Source organism: Erithacus rubecula (genome assembly GCF_903797595.1).
Source record: "Erithacus rubecula genome assembly, chromosome: 4".
Taxonomy (NCBI): Eukaryota; Metazoa; Chordata; class Aves; order Passeriformes; family Muscicapidae; genus Erithacus; species Erithacus rubecula.
Genome location: NC_136686.1, coordinates 61,934,326 through 61,955,999, shown reverse-complemented (window position 1 = coordinate 61,955,999; position 21,674 = coordinate 61,934,326). Strand labels below are relative to the sequence as shown.

At 43.7% G+C, this 21,674-nt stretch overlaps 1 protein-coding gene across 1 annotated transcript in view; it reads left to right on the top strand.

The window, feature by feature from the left end:
• The window catches only part of ELAPOR2 (endosome-lysosome associated apoptosis and autophagy regulator family member 2), a 91,532-nt gene that overhangs the window by 45,965 nt on the left and 23,893 nt on the right, over positions 1-21,674 (top strand). The window contains exons 2-7 of the mRNA XM_079304346.1: positions 490-610; positions 14,200-14,395; positions 15,068-15,215; positions 17,722-17,808; positions 20,037-20,142; positions 20,745-20,897. Coding sequence (XP_079160472.1) covers positions 490-610; positions 14,200-14,395; positions 15,068-15,215; positions 17,722-17,808; positions 20,037-20,142; positions 20,745-20,897 — 811 coding nt within the window. The remainder of the gene's footprint in view (positions 1-489; positions 611-14,199; positions 14,396-15,067; positions 15,216-17,721; positions 17,809-20,036; positions 20,143-20,744; positions 20,898-21,674) is intronic.

The window sequence follows — 21,674 nt, the reverse complement described above, 5'->3', positions numbered from 1 at the left end:
TCTGCCCTAATTTCCCTGGGATTCCTCTGAAGCTGACAAAGAGGGAAAGGCACTTGCAGAAGGAATCATTCCATCCATCTTACACATCCAGCCCATGGGATGACTTGTTCTCTGGGTATGGCTTGCTCCACTGACCAAAGAGGAAGCCTCGCTGGCTGCTGTAGATCAGATACTGTGATGGACGGAAATTTCCCATCAATCCTGCTCTAAGAGACTGGGAAAAAAATTCTAGTGGAATCTGCATCCTGTCTATCAAGTGCTTTTGCAAATCCCACCTTCTGCCCCAGCATTTGTGCAGCCCAGCATCCGATGAGAGCCGTGCTTGCTCCGTGACGCTACGCGGCTGTCATCAAAGCTGCACAGTATGTTCCACGCCAGCTACTTCCTCCCTGGTCTAATTACAACAGAGCTTGCTAATCCCAGCCTTGATTAATGAGCTTAATATGCAAATGTTATGATGAAACTGAAACTCTTTGTAATTGCTTGCAGACAGATTACCACTTCGAGTACACCGAGTGCGACAGCAGCGGCTCCCGGTGGAGGGTGGCGGTGCCGAACCCGGCCGTGGAGTGCTCCGGGCTGCCTGACCCCGTGCGGGGCAAGGAATGCAGTACGTGCTGACCTCTCCTTCTACAGACCTTTTTGTGCTGTTTGCGTTTGTAGGGCTTCCTAGGGAATGTGGAGCAGTGTATCCCTGGAAGTCACTGTCTGCTACTGGTTCTCCTTTAGGCTGATTCACAGACAAGGCGCATCTATGATAGCGCTCTCTGAAGAGATGTGGCTGCTTGTCTTGAGCTGCCCTGCTCTGCAGTTCTGCAGCTCTCCAGTTCATTTGTAACTCTATTGGCCTAAATGGTGACCAGCAGTAGTAAAATTATATTTGCAAGTGCCCACCTTCCCATTATTTTCATTATTTAGCTAATTCCTAAGTCAAATGCACGAGGAATGGTAAATGTCTTATTTGCCTGAGTTTCTTTTATGATGAAGCTCCTGCATTGTATTTATTTATGCATTTATTTTTCAACAACTTGGAGTATTTTCATATCACTTTTTTTTTTTTTTTTTTTGTAATGTTGAAACACTTTTTTGCATCTGGGGAAGTAAACAAACTGCTGCTCTGCAAACACATCCCTGAATGCTCTTTCCCATCACACTTCCTTGCTCTAGCAATTCTCTCCACAAAAGATCCTAGCAGTAATTTATACCAGGGGGTATAAATTATTGTATCTGACAAGCAGGATGAACAATGGCAACATCTTTTCAGTTCTATTGCAGCAGATGTCAGATTTACTCATTTCTGACTCTCCTCCTCTAAAGGTTTATTTTTATTTCTTTATGTTCCAATGTGAGGTACATAAATGTTTTCTGTAGCTGTGTTGATCACTGGAAGGTTTCTGACTGCTTGCAAGCATCATTTGAGAATGTGTCATTCCTGGTATTTGGATTTAGTTTCCAAGGTTTTAAATGTGGAATCTCTGTATACCCTCTGGATGAGCTTTTTCAATTACAGAAATATAGACTTGAGAAGCACCTCAGATAATCCCATAATTCATCCTCCAGCCCAAATAGCTGCAGTGGAAATGACTGTCATTCATGGCTGGTGTTTGGCTGGACTGTTTTCAGGCACCTCTTGTGATGAAGAGCCCAGAAGCTCTCCAAATATGTGCTCATCTATTTAGTTCTTTTCATTTTCCCTCCTGTTAAAGATTTTTCTGCTGTTGAATCTCCCTTGTTATATTTCAAGCCTATTACTTTTTGCTGCCTGCACTATAAAGGAGGAAATAGTTTTATGTCTTCTGCTACACAACCACTTTTGTTGTACTACCCTGGAGGACATAGGTATAACTTGTTTTTTTCTGACATATGTTATTTCTTCTTAAATCTTGTGATAAATGGTTTAAGTCCAGCAACATTACACTATCCTCAACTTTCTGCTACAGATTTCAACAAATGGTTCACTTGCCTCTTCATCTTGTATTGTTTGTGGCTGTTTCTGGTCTTAAATCAATTCCAATGAGAATTCAGCTGGTTTATAACAATAGATGAATCTGGCTTCTCAATATCTGGCCCCTGCTAGACAAGGTGAAAACTTTTCCCAGTAGATGGGCTCTGATATTATAACCAAAATACAGGATTCTGTTAGATGCACTGGAAAACTCATCTCCTTCTTGCAGTGTTGCTGTTAAATCCCATGGCAATTCAGCTGCTTTGAGAAGCAATCAGATATTTGACTTTTTTACTGAACCCCTCAGGTCTCATCTCCCTGGGCTCTTGCAGTTCTATCATTTTTTTCAATGTCTGTAGTAAATTAACTGGCTTCAGGGGCTGTCTAGCCATGTTCTGATGGCAAAAGTAATTTTAAGCTTTCTCATCTCTTAGTCTTTCACCTTTTGCTTAAAGAATAGCCAATCTTTCAGCCTGAAAATATGAATCTGTCAACAGCAGTCAGTCACTGTAGGAATGGGCAGGGAACACCTTCCACATTCAGCTTGGTTAACATAGAGGTTTTTACTGTAAAATATTTTAACCAGCATAGAGTTTGCCTGACAGTCCATTCTCCAGTGGGTGGAATAAACTGGGAGAGGCAGCTTTTGAAAAGTGACTACCCTACAAATCTCTAGATTTTGCACATGGGGGGGTCTGTTGTTGATGATGAGTTGTGTTGAAAATGCTGACAGATATCTCCTCACTGTCTTGTCACATTCTCTAAGCTGGTGGCTTCTGTCTCATCTGACAATACAGTAGCTATACCAAGGACACCTGACACTAAAAGCATGAATTTCTGCAGCTTAAGGAAAACAAAAGGTTCTGTATCTGAGGCTTCTACAACTCCTGTTCTTAGTGGATTGTGTGCAGAGTGAGGTTTGTGCTGCAGGCTTGGCCAGGGGTGGCACACAGCTCACATTTTTGGCTCCTTGAGATATGCCTTAGGCCTGGTGATGTTTTATCCCAAGGTCTATAAAGAAATGCCAGAACTATGCCATATCCTCTGAGGTGACATTTCTGGAGATTCTACAAATTTGTTCAGATTCTCCTACATCTCTCAGGTCCTACCCTATGCCAGGACACATGAACTGGGGCTCATTTTGGCATTTGGTAAAATCCTGGAGTCCCCTTGGGTCTCTCTTTGTTTCTTTAACCTCCAGAATCAGGACCTACAGTAAAATCACTCAGGGTAGGATAATTTCCAGCTTCCAATTTCCTCCTTCCAGAGGTCTGTTATCTTAAGAAGTTTTGTTCAGCATCTATTAGTCCTGAGATACCCTGTGGCCAACTGCTTTTAAGAGAGGGTTGCACTTACTCACAAGAGAGGTATAGCAGCTGCAGTTGTAAAGCAGCATGAGCTCTTAGGGATTTTTTTATTTATTATCTCCTTGAGGTGGGTAGAGCCCTCAGTGGACACAGTGGTATGGGGGAATCAGTATGAGAGTTTTTTTGGAACATATCTGCCATCACTGCTGATTTCACAATGTTTGCAGTTGTTTTCATCTACTCAGAAATGCTGCTGCTTGAGAATATCTGCCACTGATCTTTTCTGATCCCTCAAAAGAGAAGTGATGTGCAGGCTGTCATTAATTTTGAATCCTGAGAATATTGTGCCAACCTCTCCTTCCAAATGCTCAGCAGTCGCTGTCTTTAAACTGCCTGAACTAGAAATTTGAAAGATGGTACAACAATATGTTAAATGTCTCCTGTCTGTAAATATGTCTAGACTGTGGCCTCCAGTGGAGTGGAAAGCCACTTAAAATTGCTAAAAATGTGTTAGCTCAGGTGCTTCCCATATCTGGAGCAAACTGAACTGTGGCACCAGAGCTCAATCTGTGTCTTGAGATGTGCTTGTTTTCAGGATGTTTTGTTTTACTGCTTTTCATTTGAATGAAACCATTTAAAACTAGGTTGGGTTTTTCTGTGCTCTGCTGCATTTTGGAGCACACAGTGACCTGCAAATCACAGCTGACAGTGTCCTGCTGAGCACAGCCTCAACATTTCCTGAAACTCCTGTAGGCTCCAAAACCTGCCAGGATTCTACCCTGATTTTGAGTCTTCAGAAGCTTAATCAGCAAAGCTTACCTGCAGAGAAGATGGTGTCCTCTGAGAAGCAGTCATGAGATGCACAGTAGAAAGGGCTGTCATATTCTGACTGTTTATGACCTGGTTACTACAGAAAGGATTTTCACTCTTTTTTCTTTCCATGAGCACAGAGCAGCACAAAGATCCACCTTCCCCTCCTGCTTCCCTCCTGCCCTCCACATCTCTGCCATGTAGGAGGCAGCTGGGAAGGAAGAAGGAGGCTCACATGAGAGATTTTTGTGGTGCTGTAGGAGGTCCTGCTATGCAGTGACCCAGATCTGAGAGGGAAGCTGCAGCAGCAGCTCTGCAGTTGCAAGGCACTGGGACAACAAAGCCCTGTTCTGTATTTCACTCCCCTCTGTTTTCTTCTGTTCTCTTTGATCCCTGGGGCTGCATCATCACCACTTTCAGATCCTACAGCCTGTGTTTTCCCAATTAGCATGGTGTGGCACCTCAGTGGTCACCCTGTGGGGCTGGACAGGCCATGGCATGGCCACACCACACTGCCTGGACACCTCTCAGGGTTCTGTTTGTTCAGAGCTGAGTCACATTTTTGATGCTGCCATATCATGGTTGCAAAGGTTCCTGTGGAGAGATGCATTAAAAGTCCAGAAGGATTTTGGCTAGGGAAAAGGAAATATTTATTACTCCTATAGCTGCTCTGGCTCTTCCCATTTAAGATGTCCCCTCTGGGCATCTTCCCAATCCTGTTCTGGAGGTTGGTACATACATGGAGGTGGGGGTGGTAGACAGAGAGCCTCCTTCAGCAGAATCCAGACCTCCGAATCACTCCTGACAGTTGGGAATGTGCTTTACTAATTTGATCTCCTTCATTTTTAATTACCTCAGATCTCTCTCTGATTCCTTCATGAGTCTGATAGCAGGAAGGGAGTTTAGCTGATAAGGATCCCTGACATCAGGGCACTTGCTTGGCTTTTTAAATGTAAAATATTGATGGCAATCCAAGGGAGCAGTTTGCTTTAGGGCTAAGCCTGCACCCCCTTATGGCTGGGATCTCTGGGAGCCCTTTCTTTGATCTGGGGCTGTAGGCAGTGCCTAATGGGGACTTTTTGGGATTTGGCAGTGGAAGCAGCACTTGGCATGGTGCTCCTGCTGACACTGCACTGCAGTCTGTTTTTGTGGCCACTATCAGGCTTTTCTGCCAGCCTGGCCATATGCTGCATATTTTACACTCCAGAGTCTGAATTTGGAGCCTTCCCTTCCCTTCCCTTCCCTTCCCTTCCCTTCCCTTCCCTTCCCTTCCCTTCCCTTCCCTTCCCTTCCCTTCCCTTCCCTTCCCTTCCCTTCCCTTCCCTTCCCTTCCCTTCCCTTCCCTTCCCTTCCCTTCCCTTCCCTTCCCTTCCCTTCCCTTCCCTTCCCTTCCCTTCCCTTCCCTTCCCTTCCCTTCCCTTCCCTTCCCTTCCCTTCCCTTCCCTTCCCTTCCCTTCCCTTCCCTTCCCTTCCCTTCCCTTCCCTTCCCTTCCCTTCCCTTCCCTTCCCTTCCCTTCCCTTCCCTTCCCCCCAAATACCTGGTTCAGAGTGTGCCCAGGTGCACTGATATCCTCATCTCAGCAGAAATTTTGCCCAAAATAGATTAAAGTGTTCACATTTTGACCTCATATTATTTTAAAATATTAACTATCTTATTCCACAGAATATTAGTTATTTTTACTGTCCTAGGCAAGAATAGGTTGTACCTTATCTCATCAACATCTGCTAATTTTGTAGTGTTGTGTGCATAATAAAGAAAATATAGTGAAAATAATAAAGAATTTTTAAAGGAGTTGGATTTGCTGTGTTCAAGAGGAAAAAGTGCTGATAAAGTGATTATTACAGTTAGCATCAAAATGCCAGTTGCGATCAGGAAGACTTCTTAAGAAAAGAGACAAAAAATAAATGTTGATAATATAGAACAAATGGATCAAATTATTGGAACAGGATGCTCAGGGAGGTGTGGAGTTGCCATCCCTGCAAGTGTTGAAAAACAATGTAGATGTGGCACTTGGGGACAGGGTTTAGTGGTGGAGTTGCCAGTGTTGGGTTAATGGCTGGACTCGATGCTTTTAGAGGTCTTTTCCAACCTTAATGGTTCTGTAAATCTGTGGCTCTGCTTAGCAAAATGCACCTTTACCTGGTGTCACTAAAGTGGGAACAACTTCTTTGAAATCAGAAATGTGCTTCAGTTTTGAAGTGAATTATGTGAGCCTGTACCAAATGAGGAATGTGAAAAGCTCCACCGACTTCAGAAAATAGAATGTCCTCAATTACAATGGGCTCAACTGGAGTCTGAGAGCAAAATTTGACCTGATTTATTGCCACTGAGCTGTGTTTGATGAGTGTATTCTAATTTGTGTAATCTGCTCCCAGGATACCACAGGAGGAGATATGGATCTTCCTGCTAATTGCAGACTCAATTAGGCAAAATGACCTTTTTAAGGCTGTACACTTTATAACACTTTAGGGCAATTTAGGTGATCAGCAGGAGTTTTAGCATTTTTCTTTCATAACAGAGAATTTAAATGAGGGTTTTGAGTCTGATGTTCTCTCAGTCTTTGGTAAAGTTGTATATCCCAAGCAGGTGAGAACTGGGCCTGCTCCTAACTCCCCTGAAGTCAGTGAGCACCTGCAAATTTTGTGTGCACACATATTAATGCAGGGCTGCCATGGAGCAAAGCTGTTCAGCTAGCAGGGGTGTGCACAGCACAGTTTGAGAGTTGCTACTGAAAGGCTGTGATTTAGCAAAGCACTTGAGCAGATGTTTATTCCTGTTCCTCTTAGAGCATCTCTGTTAATTTGTGTTCTTAGCTCCAGTCAGGTATGTGAGTCTTATTAGGTTTCTCACCTGGGTGAAGCTTGAGGCTAGAATTCTTGGCATTTGCATGTGGATTGATACCCTGAGAGATACCCCAGCTTTACAAGTATTTTTTCCAGAATTTTAATTCTGTGCATGAGCAAGACTTGTTCTTTGCAGAACAAGTCACATTGTTGGCTTTGTGAAGCACAGATTTGAAGCAAAATAGGCAAATAATCAAAAAGCAGAAGAGTTTGAACTGAACCTTCAGAATTTAGTTCTCTTCTCTGGGGAAGAGTTACTGGGAGCTGCATGTTGATGTGTGTACTGAGTTGATGAAGGAAAGGTTAGCCTTAGTGTCTTTTGATGAATTCTTCACCTTGTTTGTGTACACAATGTAATTTAAAAAGTTATAAACAAATTCCTCTTGTTAATTTCTCTTTCAATAGGGAAGCAGCTGGCAAGACCTTGAGATTTGTTATGGTAGAGGGATGAGAGACAAGGACTCTGTGTGTGTGCAGAGAACATCAAATAGCACTAGTAGCACTTTGGTTGATGAGCAATCAAAACATGCCTGCTGGAGTCAGTAGGGGCTGGAGAGCTGCTCTCACACCTCCAGATCTGTTTCCTGCCATCTCCACTGGGATGCCTGTTGAAACCCTGGTAGCAAAAGTGCTTCTTAACCTCTTGGTGATCACTGCCTCCTGCTCTCTACACCACACTGCCAGGAATAGATTATTTCCATTCCAAACCCATCCCTTTCAGTGTCCAAATGATGCAATAAAGTGATAATAAAGGTGTCCTATGTGCCAGGCCAGCTGGGGAAAAGAGGTGAACTGAAAAAAGCTTTGCTCTGTTTCATTAATTTTTGGACAAAAGGACAAATTATGTATTCTTATGAAATGCAAAGGTCTTCCACAGAGGGTACTCTTCCCCAAGTTATATCAGGTTTCAGTATGATCACATTTCAAGCCTTAAACAGCCCAGACAGACTTTTTTTATTATTATTTTTTTTTAAATTAAGATTCAGTCTAATTCCTGGTAACACATTGGGAAATAATGACTGAAGAAAACGAACATCAATTATTCACAGTCTATTGGAGAAGCCTCCTATAAATTATTTACAGAAGACATTCTGAAGCTGGCAAGATTATAGGAAACATTAATAATAAAGCAATGATTTCCTCTCATCCTTTGTCTTCCTCTTTTTTTACCTCCTCATTCTGTTTTGGTTGGTCCTTGGTTCCACGTTGTGTGGACCCAGATGCCCCAGGGTACCACTGGAAAGCTCCATGTGCTTGTCTTTGGCCACATCTTCCCCTCCAGGCTTATGTCTGCTGAAAACAGCAGCTGCTCAGAGACACAGCTGCCTGATGCTGCCAACCTCATATTTTCCCCTGCCCATGGGAGGCTGAGGCAATTCAGCCCTGACTCTGCCTGCAGGAGATGGCAGCATCTCACCTGAATCCCAGATGGTGGGGCTTTGGATGAGCAACACAGGAATGGAGAGGGGAGACATAGAAAAACAGTGTTTCAGATTATTATTGCTTTGTATTTTCATTGGTATGTGTAGAATTGCTCAATTGCTGTCCCCTTCTACTGTTGTTATAACCTGGTAAAATCCAGTCTCTTTTTTTTTTTTATTTTTTAAATCCTGATTATTGAGACCCAGAGAGACATAGAAGAATGCACATGAACATGGACATGTTCAGTGGCAACAGAAAAAACAGAATACCTGAGATAGTTTTAAGTATTGTTGAGTAAAAAATGTCTGGAGGAAAAATCTGCTGAAAGGAGTGGTGGAGGTAAAAGTAGGGCGTCCAAGTGGTGTGGGATGGGAAGTGCATGAGGAAAGAGGTAAGACTGAGTGGCCAGGGGTGCATAAGGGAGGAAAGCAATTGAATACATTATAGTTTGATGTTGGAGGGTGCAGAGTATTGAGACAGCTGTGGTTAATCTTCTGGTGAAATCTCAAATATTCTGAATCCTCTCACAGTGTGGTAGTATCTGAAAGATACTTGATGTGAGAAAACACTCCAGAGGAAAGTTTCAGATCTCAGGAGAAACTGAGTGGTCAAATACATGTGAAGATCTGCCAGTCTTTGCTCATGATAATCCTGTCCTGATCCCCAGCATCAGAGAGTTAAGCAATGTGAGAATGTTGTGGTCAGTTAGCAGAAGAGAAATGTACCAGCTAATATTGATCCTATTCCACCAAAATCACCAGGAGGGCCATGCTGTACTAAAAGACAGAATGTGACCCTGGAGACTTGCAGTCAAAGGGCACATGAGACAAACATGTTTATGGTCTGTTTTGTGCTCTGGGGAGCTGTCCCCATGTCTGAATAGTGATTATAAAATGCAATCTGATCTGCCAAGTGATGCATTGCAAGCACCCTGGAAGTGGTTTCACCGTGGGCAGGGCTCCTGCTTCAGGATGCCCCAGTGCTCCTGGGAGGGGGGCAGGACACCACTGCTCTTGACTCACAGAGCTTAAGAGTAGGGGGGTTTAATTAGATTGCTAGTCTGACCTCACAGACCATTAAAATACACCCAGCTAGGCTGATGGTGGGGCTGATAATGGGTATTTGGCATGAGCTTTTCTTCCATATGGTATCCAGTTATGGCACGAAACACTTGAGAGACAAAGGGTCCATCACATGCCATGACAGACTGTTCCAACAATCAGTCATTCCTCCTATTAAAAATCTCTGTGTTATTTCCAATTTGAGTTTGTTTGGGTTCAGCTTCCAGAAGGCTGCTTTTCTTCTGCATTTATCTGCTTGATTAAAGAGTGCAGCAGGATCTTGTCTTTTCTCCCCCTGGAGATGCTTATATATTAATCAAGTTGACTCTCGATCTTCTTATGATAAACTAAATAGATGAAACACTTCAGATCTCTCACTGCAAGACATTACCTCTAATTTTAAAGCCATTTGAAGTCCTTTTGTTTTGTAGTGACCTCATAAGAATGTCAAATCACATCTATATGCAATATTATAACAATCTTCTTCCCTGTAATAACCCTTTCATCCTACATATCTCTACCTGCACCTCTAAATTTATCCAGACCTCACTAGTGCCTTTTTTGGATGCCTTGACAGTGGAAGCTCTTGATGGATGGTGGGTCTGCTCCCATCCTCAGCCTGCTGCTCTCTGGGATCCATTTCAGCCCTCTGCAGGCAGGGCTGGCACTCCTTGCCCTCAGCAGCTTGTCTTTGACTTTGCTAAAGCACACTGACTTTGAGTGGGCTCAGGCTTGGTAACATTTTCTCCCCTGCCAATCTTGATACCATTCCTTTTCTTTTTGCCTGCAGATCGTTGAGCAAAATGTGGGCAGCCATCAGACTCAGTCCTGGGCAGGCAGAACTGCCCCTTTCCTCCCTGCTCATTGGTGGCTTCTGTCCACAGCCCCATCTGAGATCTGTTACTCAGGCTGCTCTTAATCCCTTTAAGATGTGCCCTGCTGGTGTTGTGCAGCACTACCTTTCTTCATCAGAGTGACATGCAAAACTAAGCTAACTGTATTAGCAACCCTATGACATCCATTCTGTCACCTTTATGAAGTCACCTTTATCCTTTTAAAGGATGAAATGACAAGACTTACATAGTGGTGGCTATTAGTGCTGTTCTCACATCATATTTTTGTTAAGTGCATATGCTGTCAGCTTTATTGCATGTGTGTATGAATGTGTGTGGCTGCCTGTGGCATTGTCTAGTTAAACAGCACTTTACAGCATCCTTTTGTGACAAAGACTAGTCACCTGTACAAACCACAATGTTTTTTTTTTTTTTTCCTTCTGTAGTTATTTAGGAAAGCTACAGCTGCAAATCACCAATAATTGTATCAGCTGCAAAGGCAGTAGTGTATCCAACACAACAATGTGTCATGCTGTTCCTAACTGCCTCTGGAAATGTTCTTCCAGTTTTAAAAATGCCCGTGGTGGGGGCAAGTCATGAAATCTTTTCATGCATTTCACAGTTTTTTTCACAGAGAGAAGGATCACATTCAGTCTTCACAATGTGTGCTGCTCTGTGTAAGTTGCTGTGTAGCACCCAAATGTTTGAAAGGTGTAATAGTAAAGTTTGCAGTTAGAGAGGGACAGGAAACAGTGATGTCCAGTATTCAGTAGAGATGGTTTCTCTGAAAATTAAGTATCAAATGCCTAAACAAATGGATTCTGGGGTCAGGGGTGTTCACAAAGTCTTCCTCTAATTTGGAACACTAATTTTTTCTCTGAATTCTGAAGCAGGAGGGATAGTTTAGTGGAGGATGAATCAGAGCACATACCTAAAATACAGAATTTATGTTCCCAAAACTTTGCATCACTCCTTAACTTCCTATGTTTGGTGCAGCCCTTCTTGCTGGCAGCACCTCGTGTGTGTCACCCTCTCAAACACAGCTGCAGTGATGCCAGCTGTTTCTGTGGCTGCTGGGAAGTGCTGCATCTGTGCTCAGCTATGTCTTAGTGATGTGGGGCAGCCACAGGGAAGGAGAAGCTCCTGGGATGCCCTGGGTGGATCACCTGTCTGTGCCCTGTCCCTCCACAAGTGACTCTGACCTCCCTGTCTCCAGCTGGGAGGAAATCCTGAACTGATGCAATTTAGATTAAAGAAGGTTTGCCCTGGCTTTTGGTCTCCCCCTTGATGGGAGAATAAGTTGTGGGACCATCTTCACACTCACCACACATCGTATTTCCTCCTCACCCTCCTCCAGCTGGAACAAGACCAAATGCTGCATCTGTTCCAATGTTGAAAGTGGTTCATGCTGCCATTAGCCACATTCAGCCCCAAATTGAACCTGGCAAGCAGCTGGTATGCTCAGAGCCAGTTTGCTTGCAGGGGAATGTGTTTTGATGGGAAATACTGCTGTCTTTGAAATACAGTTCTTAGAAAGAAAGAAGGTTATTCCCCACCTAAAGAAGATAAAGGCTCATCTATGTCCTGGAAGGTGAGAGATGGATGCATGTCCTCCTGCATGGCAGCTGGACTGACCTCTTCCACCCTTTTGTTTCTCTCAAATGGTCAGTTTGCAAGGGGTTAAAATATATTAGTTCAGTTAAAGTAATAATCTCTGCTCAGCCTCAAAGTGATGGAAGAGAAGGCTCTGCTGCCCTCAGCATCTTCATTATGGCAGTGAATTGCTCACAGTTCTTGACTCCTTAGTTGAATTTCATGACTCTGGAATGGTTAAGCAGTACTCTCAATTTCTTGCTATTTAATTTTCTTAAAAAAAGCAAAAAGTTGGAACTGTTTAAAGAATTCAAAGATATCGTGAGAGAGCTTAATTTTCTATTTCCCTTCCTGATAGTTTCTCTCTGCACCCTTCAAAAGGATAAAATAAAGCAAGATTTATTAATAATGCCAAAGCAGTGAGTCAGAGCATCTTTATATATTTAAGGTGAAAATCTGTCAAAATGTGGTCAGGGTTCAGACACATACATTCACTGCTTTTGTCCAAGTCTCTGAAGAAAGCTGTTTCCCACCCCAGGTGCAGGGAGATCCCATGGCTGAGCTGAGGCCACACAGTCACTCAGGTGGGGTGTCAGCTCCACCCCTTGTGCCACTGCTTATAGTGAACCTCTTGTCCTCACTGAGGGGGGATTTTTTGTCTGTCTGTCTGTCTTTCACAGAACTCCATCATGGCAGGATTTCCTTGTTTATCACTGACATCCATCTCTCCCTGGATCCTGCCCACTTTCCTTCTTGGTCCATCAGCAGTGAGCAGCAGGGTCAGAAATCTCTTGGCTTGAAGGCCACTGGCTCAAATTCAGAGTATGCTGATATGACCAAGAAGGAAAAATGACCCTTTGGCAGATCATTCCATCAAAATGGACCTTTTATCTGCTTTCATCAGTGGCATGCATCAATGGACAATTACAGAAAGAAATCCTGCTGGTACTGGGATGGAGATAGGAGCCTGTGTTAGTTGGATTCAGATGGAGATTGGTGTTTCACAGCCATGAGTTAATCAAAGTGCTTACAATAAAACAATTTTTTCTGCAGTTTAGATAAACACTGGCACATCTGTGGAACCACATTTTCTGGGCCTGCAGCTGGCATCATTATTTTGGGCCAGTTTCAGCACTCTGGCTGCCAGTCTGGTCTCATCCTGCAGTTTCTCAGGCTAATGAGTTTATGTCTGTCAAGGAGAGTATCTGACACTATGCAACATAGATGTGTGAAACAGGACAAAATCCCATAATTTCTTGGGTTGTGAGTTGTGAGCATTGCTCTGGATCCTGTTTTGGTTTGACTGGTGTCATTTAGTTAAAAATCTCCAAATGTTGTAGGAAGTACTATGGGCTGCAGCAAGTGCTCGTTTGTTTTCCATTCAGGATGTTCAGCCTCAAAGAGGACATGATGCAGCTTGGACTGAGGGAAAGTGGGATGGCCTGCCACTGAAACAAGTGTCAGGCAGGAGTTATGATTCCTGGCACAGCCCTGGGGCTCTGGGCATACAGGACTTCAGCTACTGCCCAGGTTTCTGTTTTATAATGGGAATAATCTTCCCTTAGCAGGCAAAGATGTGATCAGGGGGACAAGGAGCACACAGCTACTTGGAGGAAATAGTTTTAGAGACATAAGAAAAAAAACCCATTCTGTGAATATACCTCCTAACTGTACTTCTCCTAATTACACATATTTTGAATACTGTGTTTGCTGTGCTGACAACCAGTGGTTATTTTCTCAGCATGTTAATGTCACCTTAATCAAATATCCTCATCTTCTAGTCACAAACCTATGGGTGACCTTTTCCAAGACCACATGGTTGATCAGGCAAGATGTTTGAGGCTTTGTGGGCAGTTCATGTGAGGAGAAACAGAGAGAGACCTTTGGATTAGGTCTACTACTCTCAGCCAAGGTTTGTAGTGCTATATTACTGTCAGCCTGCTGCTGTATGCCCTTCTTAGCTTAGGTGAGTGAGAAAAGTCTGCTCTGGCTCTCAAGTACTGGTGGTTTTAATTGAGTTCAAAGCGTAACAGTTGGGTGAGCAAGGGTGAGGACAGTTCTATTATAAATCCTCATTTTCACAAATTGCTTTTGGACATAATCTGTCAATAGAGATTCTGTTTCTAAAAATCTTCTTTTGCCAATAGAGGTGAGCTGCAAATCAGGAGCTGCCACTGGGGTTTGGTGTCAGTGAGAACCCAGGTGAACATCTGAATTTTGCAGCTGATGTTGGTAGTTCTGCTGTTGTGCTCCTCGGACTGGGACTTTCTGTTTGGTTCCCTTTAGTGGGAAATCTTCATTAATTAAGTGGCAAAAAAAGGAAATTAATAATGATTGACAAATCCATTCCTATGTTGTAAATGATTGAATGCTTGTCTCCCCAGCTTTCTCCTGTGCCTCTGGTGAGTACCTGGAGATGAAGAACCAGGTGTGCAGCAAATGTGCAGAGGGGACCTACTCTCTGGGCAGTGGGATCAAGTTTGATGAGTGGGATGAGCTGCCAGCAGGATTCTCCAACGTGGCCACATTCATGGACACGGCGGTCGGCTCAGCCGAGGGCAAAGCCGACAGCTGCAGCAAGTAAGGAAGTTCTGTCTGCACCTGGCTTGGGCAGCTGTGGGTAAACCTGAGACAGCTCAGCAGCATAAAGCTGCTTAATGACTCATCTAAGCTCTGCAGAGGGCAGCCAGCCCTGCTAATGGCACACAAGAGTGGCTGGGAGGTGAAATCTGCAGCCCCATCTCTCTGCTGTCAGCATGGTCTCCTTGGGCTCATCAGCAGCCGGCGGGTTTAAGCCCAGCCTGGAGCTGCTCTTATTTATAGCTGGGTCATGGTGTAGTAAATGTGGCTAAAAGGCTTTTACAGCCTATTTAGAGACCTGTGGTGCTTGCAGAAGGCAGTTTCTGAGTGTAATTGAAGGTATATTGAACCTGCGGATAATAAACCTTTCTTATGTTGGCTGAGTCCTAAATTTTTCACACCATGTCCTTTCCCATGCACAGTTTTAATGAAAAATATTGTATTTTATATTGGTCACATAACATATAAAAGTAGATATAAAATAAAATTATTATATTTACTACATCTGAAAAATAAATGGAGATCCTGTAATAACTTTAAAAATTCACTGCAGTTATCTCTTGTGGGATTCTGGGGTCATTATTATGTAACATGTTTTTGCATAGTAGTGTACAAAAAGTCTGCTCAGTATCTGTGATCTCAGTTGAGGCTTGTTTTGTTTATGTTCATCAGCTCCTCATGGACGCCTCGAGGGAATTACATAGAGTCAAACAGGGATGATTGTACAGTTTCTCTCATCTACGCTGTGCACCTGAAGAAATCCGGCTCTGTCTTCTTTGAATACCAGTATATTGACAACAACATCTTCTTTGAATTTTTTGTAAGGCTTTTTATATGGTGAATCCAACCTTATATTGCCAGAATTTAACCCAGATAAAGATCATTAGCATCAGCTTTCCCCCCTTTTAAGTTCCCTGCATGCCCATAGCTTGTTATTGCTGAACAAGATAAGAAAATCTACTTCTCTTTCTGTTACTTGTACTGTCATGTGGCATTTATTGAATCTTCAAAACTCAGTCTGAATTGGTTCTGTCTGCCATACACTGGGATTTTTCCTTTAGGGATCATGACTGCCCCAGTTAGTCCAGCTTTTTGCAAGACAGGTATTGGTGGTAGATGCTCCCATTTAGGGATGTCTGACTGGAGATGTTCTTGAAGGGATTTGACACTTAAAAAGACTTCTTCCAAGGCAGTACTATGTGGAAACCTTTAGTTTTAGGTTAGTCTGTGTCCTAGTAATTTAGTAATTAAGATGAAAAGAAAAGCAGGAGGAATTCAGGTGGCTTTCAGTAGGAATTAGTCTCTGAGGATGTGTCTGTGCTGGGGACAATCAGCTCTGACATGGGAACAGCCTGGCTGGGCTTGCACCATGGTGTACTCAAATTGCTGAAACAGCCTGGTCAGCAGTGACCAGAATGGGGAAGGCAGCCCTGCCCTGCCCACCTGGATGGTGAGCTGGAGGGTCCCCAGCACCAGGATCTGCAGTGGGGTGAAAATATCCCACATTACTGAGGTGCTTTGGAAGGTTCCACTGTCCTTGTCATCTTGTACCTGCCATTTGGGACAGAAAAAAATGGGAGAGTGACTCAGAGGAGGAGATGTCTGGAAATTTTCAGTCTCCTCTGTCATGGCTCCTGTATCTGTCTGACAAGCCCTGTTTTTCATCAGAAACACACAGCTCATGGCACCTCACAGCAGTGAGGAATCTTAGCAGGTTAATATTTCTTGAAGTTTTGGAAAAAGTGCAAAGTATCCTTACCCTTAGTAGAGCTGGGAAAGGAAGATAAAAATTACCTGTTTGGAGGCACCTTCATGGTGCTACATCAGTGTGACAGATTGCTATTGCACTTTGATAACAGACCATGCAGGCAATGTTATTTAGCCATTTCTGTTTTGTATTAGACTATCCTGCCTTCTTCATGGGAAGAAAACAGCAACTATGCTTTCTGCTGTCAGGTGAATGTGCCAGGATTATGAATCCCAGCTCCAGTTGCTTGACTGACTGGCAGATCTGCTCCTGCAATGGAGCAAATATATTGTTTCTCTGAGCACTGGCTTTGAAAATGGCTTCTTGATTATTGCTTTTGTCCATATCCCACTCACTTGCCTTCTCTGAATTTATCATTCCCTGTTCAAAAAGCAATGAGTGGTGCAGCTCTTTATAGAAATGCCCATAAATTCTTAGTCAGCCTCAGTATTTCAGGGAAACCATATTTAATGCTCCTGTTAAAAGTCAATTTTTTTTCCCCTCCAGCATGCCTTGTGCTTAAATATATTTAACAGTGACACTTTAGCTCTGGACAGTGGCATTTCAGTACCAGTGGCAGCTCACTGGGAAATGGTGAGGTGTTTGATCCTTTCTTGGCTCTATTTATGTATTGAAGCCCTTCTCACCTGATGAGAAGAGGCTCTTTGTTTTACCTCCTCTTTACAAATGGCAGCCAAGACTCAAGGGTGCTGTGTTCAGGTTGCACAAGATAAATAGGGATCTGCCTTCTACACTGATGCTTTTTTACACCTCTTTTCCTCAGTGCAGTTGGTCTAGGTGGGAATTGAGTGTACAGATGCTTTGGAGGATGTGGGGTTGCACAACTTACTTCAGACTTGGTGTGGAGCAATTTTAAGGAAGATCCTTGACTCCAGGTCAAGTGTCTGAAAGTGCTGAAGTGGCCTTTCTCCCTGGTGTAATAAAAGCTGAGTATGTGATCTCCTGCCTCAAAGGGACTTCATAATTTTTCTTCTGAGAAGTCAGATATGAGAAGAATGAAGTGCCCCAAACCCTGCTGTAAGGAAATGCTTCTGAGCTGTGCTGGACCTGGACAAGGGACAGCCAAACTCACACTTCTGCCAGGACAGACTCTCCATGGCATGCTGCCTCTCCCTTGGTAGCTTTACTCTCAAACCTAGGTCAGGGCAGCAGGCCAGAGACAAAGCACTTATGGCTGTGGAGAAAACACTTTGTCTTCCAGCTTTGGCCCATCCACTCCTGCTTCCCCTATGACCCAGAAGCCTCTGGATTTTAGGCAATTATGTCTTGAATGCTCAGGAGAAAGAGGAAGCAGCAAGACAAGATGCTCAGCATCCTTGTCTGACCATATATTGTGAGGACAAGTCTGGGATCTTTCACCATCTGTGTCAGAGGGGCCACTGCAGGCACTGTTAAGCTGTAGCACATGTTGAAAGTTGGGAGTTTCTTTTGCCACAAGTAAGGCAGCTGTCTAAATATGTAGATAAGAGGATCAGAGCTGTATCTTATAATTCCCAGAAGTCATTATGCTGACAGACACACCTGATTGTAGTCACTGATTTTGTGTTTTTATTAACAGATACAAAATGACCAGTGCAAAGAAATGGAGTCCACAGCAAACAAATGGGTGAAGCTCACAGACAATGGGGAATGGGGCTCTCATTCTGTAAGTGTATGAAAAATTCCTTCATAAAGATTTTATTCAATTTATTTCCTTTAATTTCCTCTGTCTAGACACCAAACACAGCCCAGCTCTTGTGAATGCATTTGAAGAAGCTGAGCTTTCCTAGTACTGAGAGGAAAAGTCATGGTGGTCCCCAAGGGGCTGATCCCCAAGGAAATTATATAGATGCAAGACTTTGTATTGATTTCCCTGGGCTTTGAATCAAGTGTTTTATGAGGTTAAATAGATTTATGCTAATCTGCATGCCACAGTCACTTTGCATGATTGTAATTGAAATCTTGTACAACACTTGTTTGCTTATGAGAACACAAGATTATTCTCTGTGTCTTTGCAGAGCAGTGGGAGTGGGGTGTGTATGTGAGACAAGCAGGATGGGCATTTTATTCTCAAGTGCAGAAGAGCTGGACTGCACCCAGCTTCTGCTCCATGGGGGTTTGTGTGAAAATCCAGCTGGCAGCAGCAGGGTGGCTCCTGAGCACAGATATGATCCATGTTGGGGTAGGAGCCCTTTGGCTGGCTGTGACCCAGCTGAGCTTGCTCTGTGAATGGATCATGTGCAGAACAGCTCATCAGCTGAGCCTTGGCTTGCCCTGTGCCATCACACCCTTGTCCCCAGAGCCATCTCAGCAAAGGCCCAGCACAGGTGACATTATGCCAGAAGAAAAGGCTTTTGTGGGCGTAGGCAGCAGCATACTCTCTGCTTTCCATGGCCTGCTTTTCCTCCTGGGGGAGAAACTGTATTCCTGAGCCAGGTCTGGTTGGAGTGCCTGTTAGCTCAGGGTCCAAACCAGTGCAGGTTACCCTGGGAGGGGGGAAAGCTGGCTGAGCAGGGATGAGTGGCATCAGCTGAGAGGTAGATCCAAGGCCAGGGCTTGACTTGGGTGAGGGATGTGGGCAGTCTGCATGGGACATGGTGCCATCTGAGCTCATCATCTGGGGTGTGCAAGTGTTCTCACTGTCTATGAAACCTGTTAGGATGGCTGGCTGAAATGTAGGCATATCAGCTAGGTGAGATGATGATTCTGGCTCTCCTGAAGGGCTTTTTCTGCACTGCAAATCCTGTCAAGGTGTCTTCTGTGTGCACAATTTCCCAGTTGCTGCAGCCTCTGCTCTCAGCAGGTGAGTCCTGCTGCACTGGAGCTGGTGTTGGGTATCTCACCCCCCACAGCCTGATGTTTCAATATGGTCCCAGTCCCCCTGTTACACATGGTAGCTCAGCTCTCCTCTGCCCCTGTGAGCAGGAGATGTTTGGGTGGGGGAGAAATTTTTTACTCTTTATCATGGGTGAACAAAACCTGTGGTTCTGCCAGGCCTATACAATGCTGCTGTAAATCACATTATTCTGGACCCTTATGCTGCCAGAGTTTATCCCTCCTTTTATGTGAAAATATAACACTTTTAGGCCAGTATCCTGCTGTTGGCAGTAAACATCTTGTACTGGGCTAGTGGATATGGAGCACAAGTGAGTTGAAGGCAGAAGGCACCAAAACTGCTGCTGGAGGAGTTTTCCTGCCTTCCTACTGCCCCTCACCTCAGCCATGATGCCACCAACCCACCTTCCACAGGGGTTGTGCAGCCACTTGCTGAACCACACCATGAAAACAAGTGGGTCAGGGCAGTCAGGAACCAGGTTGTGTCCTGAATCTCATCTGCTGTTTGTGTCAGAAGTGAGCAGGAGGGATGAGACTGCTGCTGGGGACAGCCATGGTTTGTGGCTGCCTTACTGGTCATGATACTGCAGTGTTACATGCTGGCAGAGCTTGATTTTTAAAACCTACAAACAAAACTCACTTGTGAACTGGATCTTTGAACTCTGGGTCATACTGAGTTTCTTTAAGAAAGTTTCTTTAAAGGCTTTAAAAACAAACTGATTGACTATATCTGAACATAAGGCTGGAGATAAAAGCTTTTGAGTGCCAAGGGTAATTGGATAAAGGCAGGAACAGCTTTTCCAAATTCTGCTTACAACAAGGTCAGAAACAGCTCTTGGTAGTTTTCCAGCTGGGGTGTTGAGAAACATTTTTATAAAGCACACTTTGGCACTCCTCAGATATGTCTGTACAGCATCTGTCTATTGTTTCCCCACTAATTCTTGACCCACTAAACAGCATAGAAAAAGCTGCCAGGATGCAAGAAATTTGAATAATGGAAGTAGGAAATAAAACAGTGTCTTGTCAAGAGGATGTCTGCTAACTCACGTGTTGTTGCAGGTAACTCTGCAATCAGGTAGCAATATATTATACTGGAGAACAACAGGGATTCTCATGGGCTCCAAAGTTGTAAAACCAGTTTTAGTGAAGAACATCACAATTGAAGGTAAGTAGAGTTTGTCTTTGAGGTTTTATCTCAATCTTTTGTCACAGTGTTTGCCAAGTGTTATTTCTACTGCTGTGCCTACAGCACTGAAGTGACTTTTTTTAGCCCCTTGCCTCGTCTCCTCCTTTGAAGTGTAGAAACACAAAGCAAAACTTCAGCGAGGAAAAGGCTGAAAAATTAGTTTATCTGGTAAATGTTGCCACCTACTGGAGAAAACTGGATTAGCAAATAGAGAGAAAAAGGAATAATGTTTTCTTTATTGTAGTATAGAAATACGTGGTTATTAGTAAGCGTTTCAACAGTGATAAATGGAGATATATCATTACAGTGACAGTTGAATTAATATTAAAATAATCTGTTTTATCTAGAATTGTTCTTCTGGTCCTGGTCTAATTGTAATAAAACTGGGAGTGTCATATAAAGTTCTTGGGTGGGTCAGACTTTCATTGAGGTATAAAGACCTAAATTATGAGTCAGCAAAGCCAAAGTGTCTTAAGTGAGTGTGAGTGGGATTTTTATGATTTGCTCTCAGCCACAAGCCCAGGTAGGCAGCAGTCACAGCTGTGTCTCTTCCAGTGCTTTACCCAGGATTTTTCTTACAGGAGTTGCCTACACGTCCGAATGCTTTGCATGCAAGCCTGGTACCTTCAGTGACAAACCAGGGGCATCTGGCTGCCAGGTGTGCCCACGAGACACCTACTCTGAGAAAGGGGCTAAAGAGTGCACCAAGTGTAAAGAAGAAATGTATTATGCAGGTACATGAACCAAATGGGAGAAGCAAAGCCAGGAAGGGCTGAGTATGTGCAGTCACCAGCTGTCTCAGGTGTGCCAGTGGTTGTATCCAGCAATGAGAGTCTCCAGTTGATATGCAAAGGGGAAATTAATGACTTCCCCAAATATGCAGAAGGCACATAGAAACATAATGGGCCACAGTCAAATGTGCCATGAGTGTTAACATGAAGGGATGAGACCTTTGTGACCTGGATAGTTCTTCTGAAGGATAGAGCAGTTGTGCTGTGCCCTCTTGTGGTAATTTGTGTTACAGGTTGGTGATGACACAAATTTGCTTCCTCACTACCTTCAGCCTTAACATGTTTTGAGGAATATCCTGTCCAAAGAGTCTCTCCTGGCTTGCTCCTTTCCTGGTTGTAAAATATAGTGATCTAGTAGTAGAACCTAGTCCCAAAGTTTTCTGCATTTCCAGTTGTGGTTAGGTGGTCAAATAACATGGTCTTAATCTGTTCTTCATAGTCAAAAGGTCTTCAGATTTCTTCCTTGTAGCAGTTTTAGAAAGTTCTTGAAGAATCAGTTTCTGACCACAGCACCTGCTGTCACCGATGTGTACCTGTGTCACTGATGTGTACCTGTGTCACTGATGTGTACCTGTGCCTGCAGTGGGAATGGAAATATTGCAAAATTGTCTGGCAAGAATAAAAATTGGGCCAATGTTGTAAGGAAGTTTCTACAGGGTTAGGGTGGTTTTGTTCCTTGTTGATTGAGAACATATTCCCAGCTTGGTAAACTGCATAAAT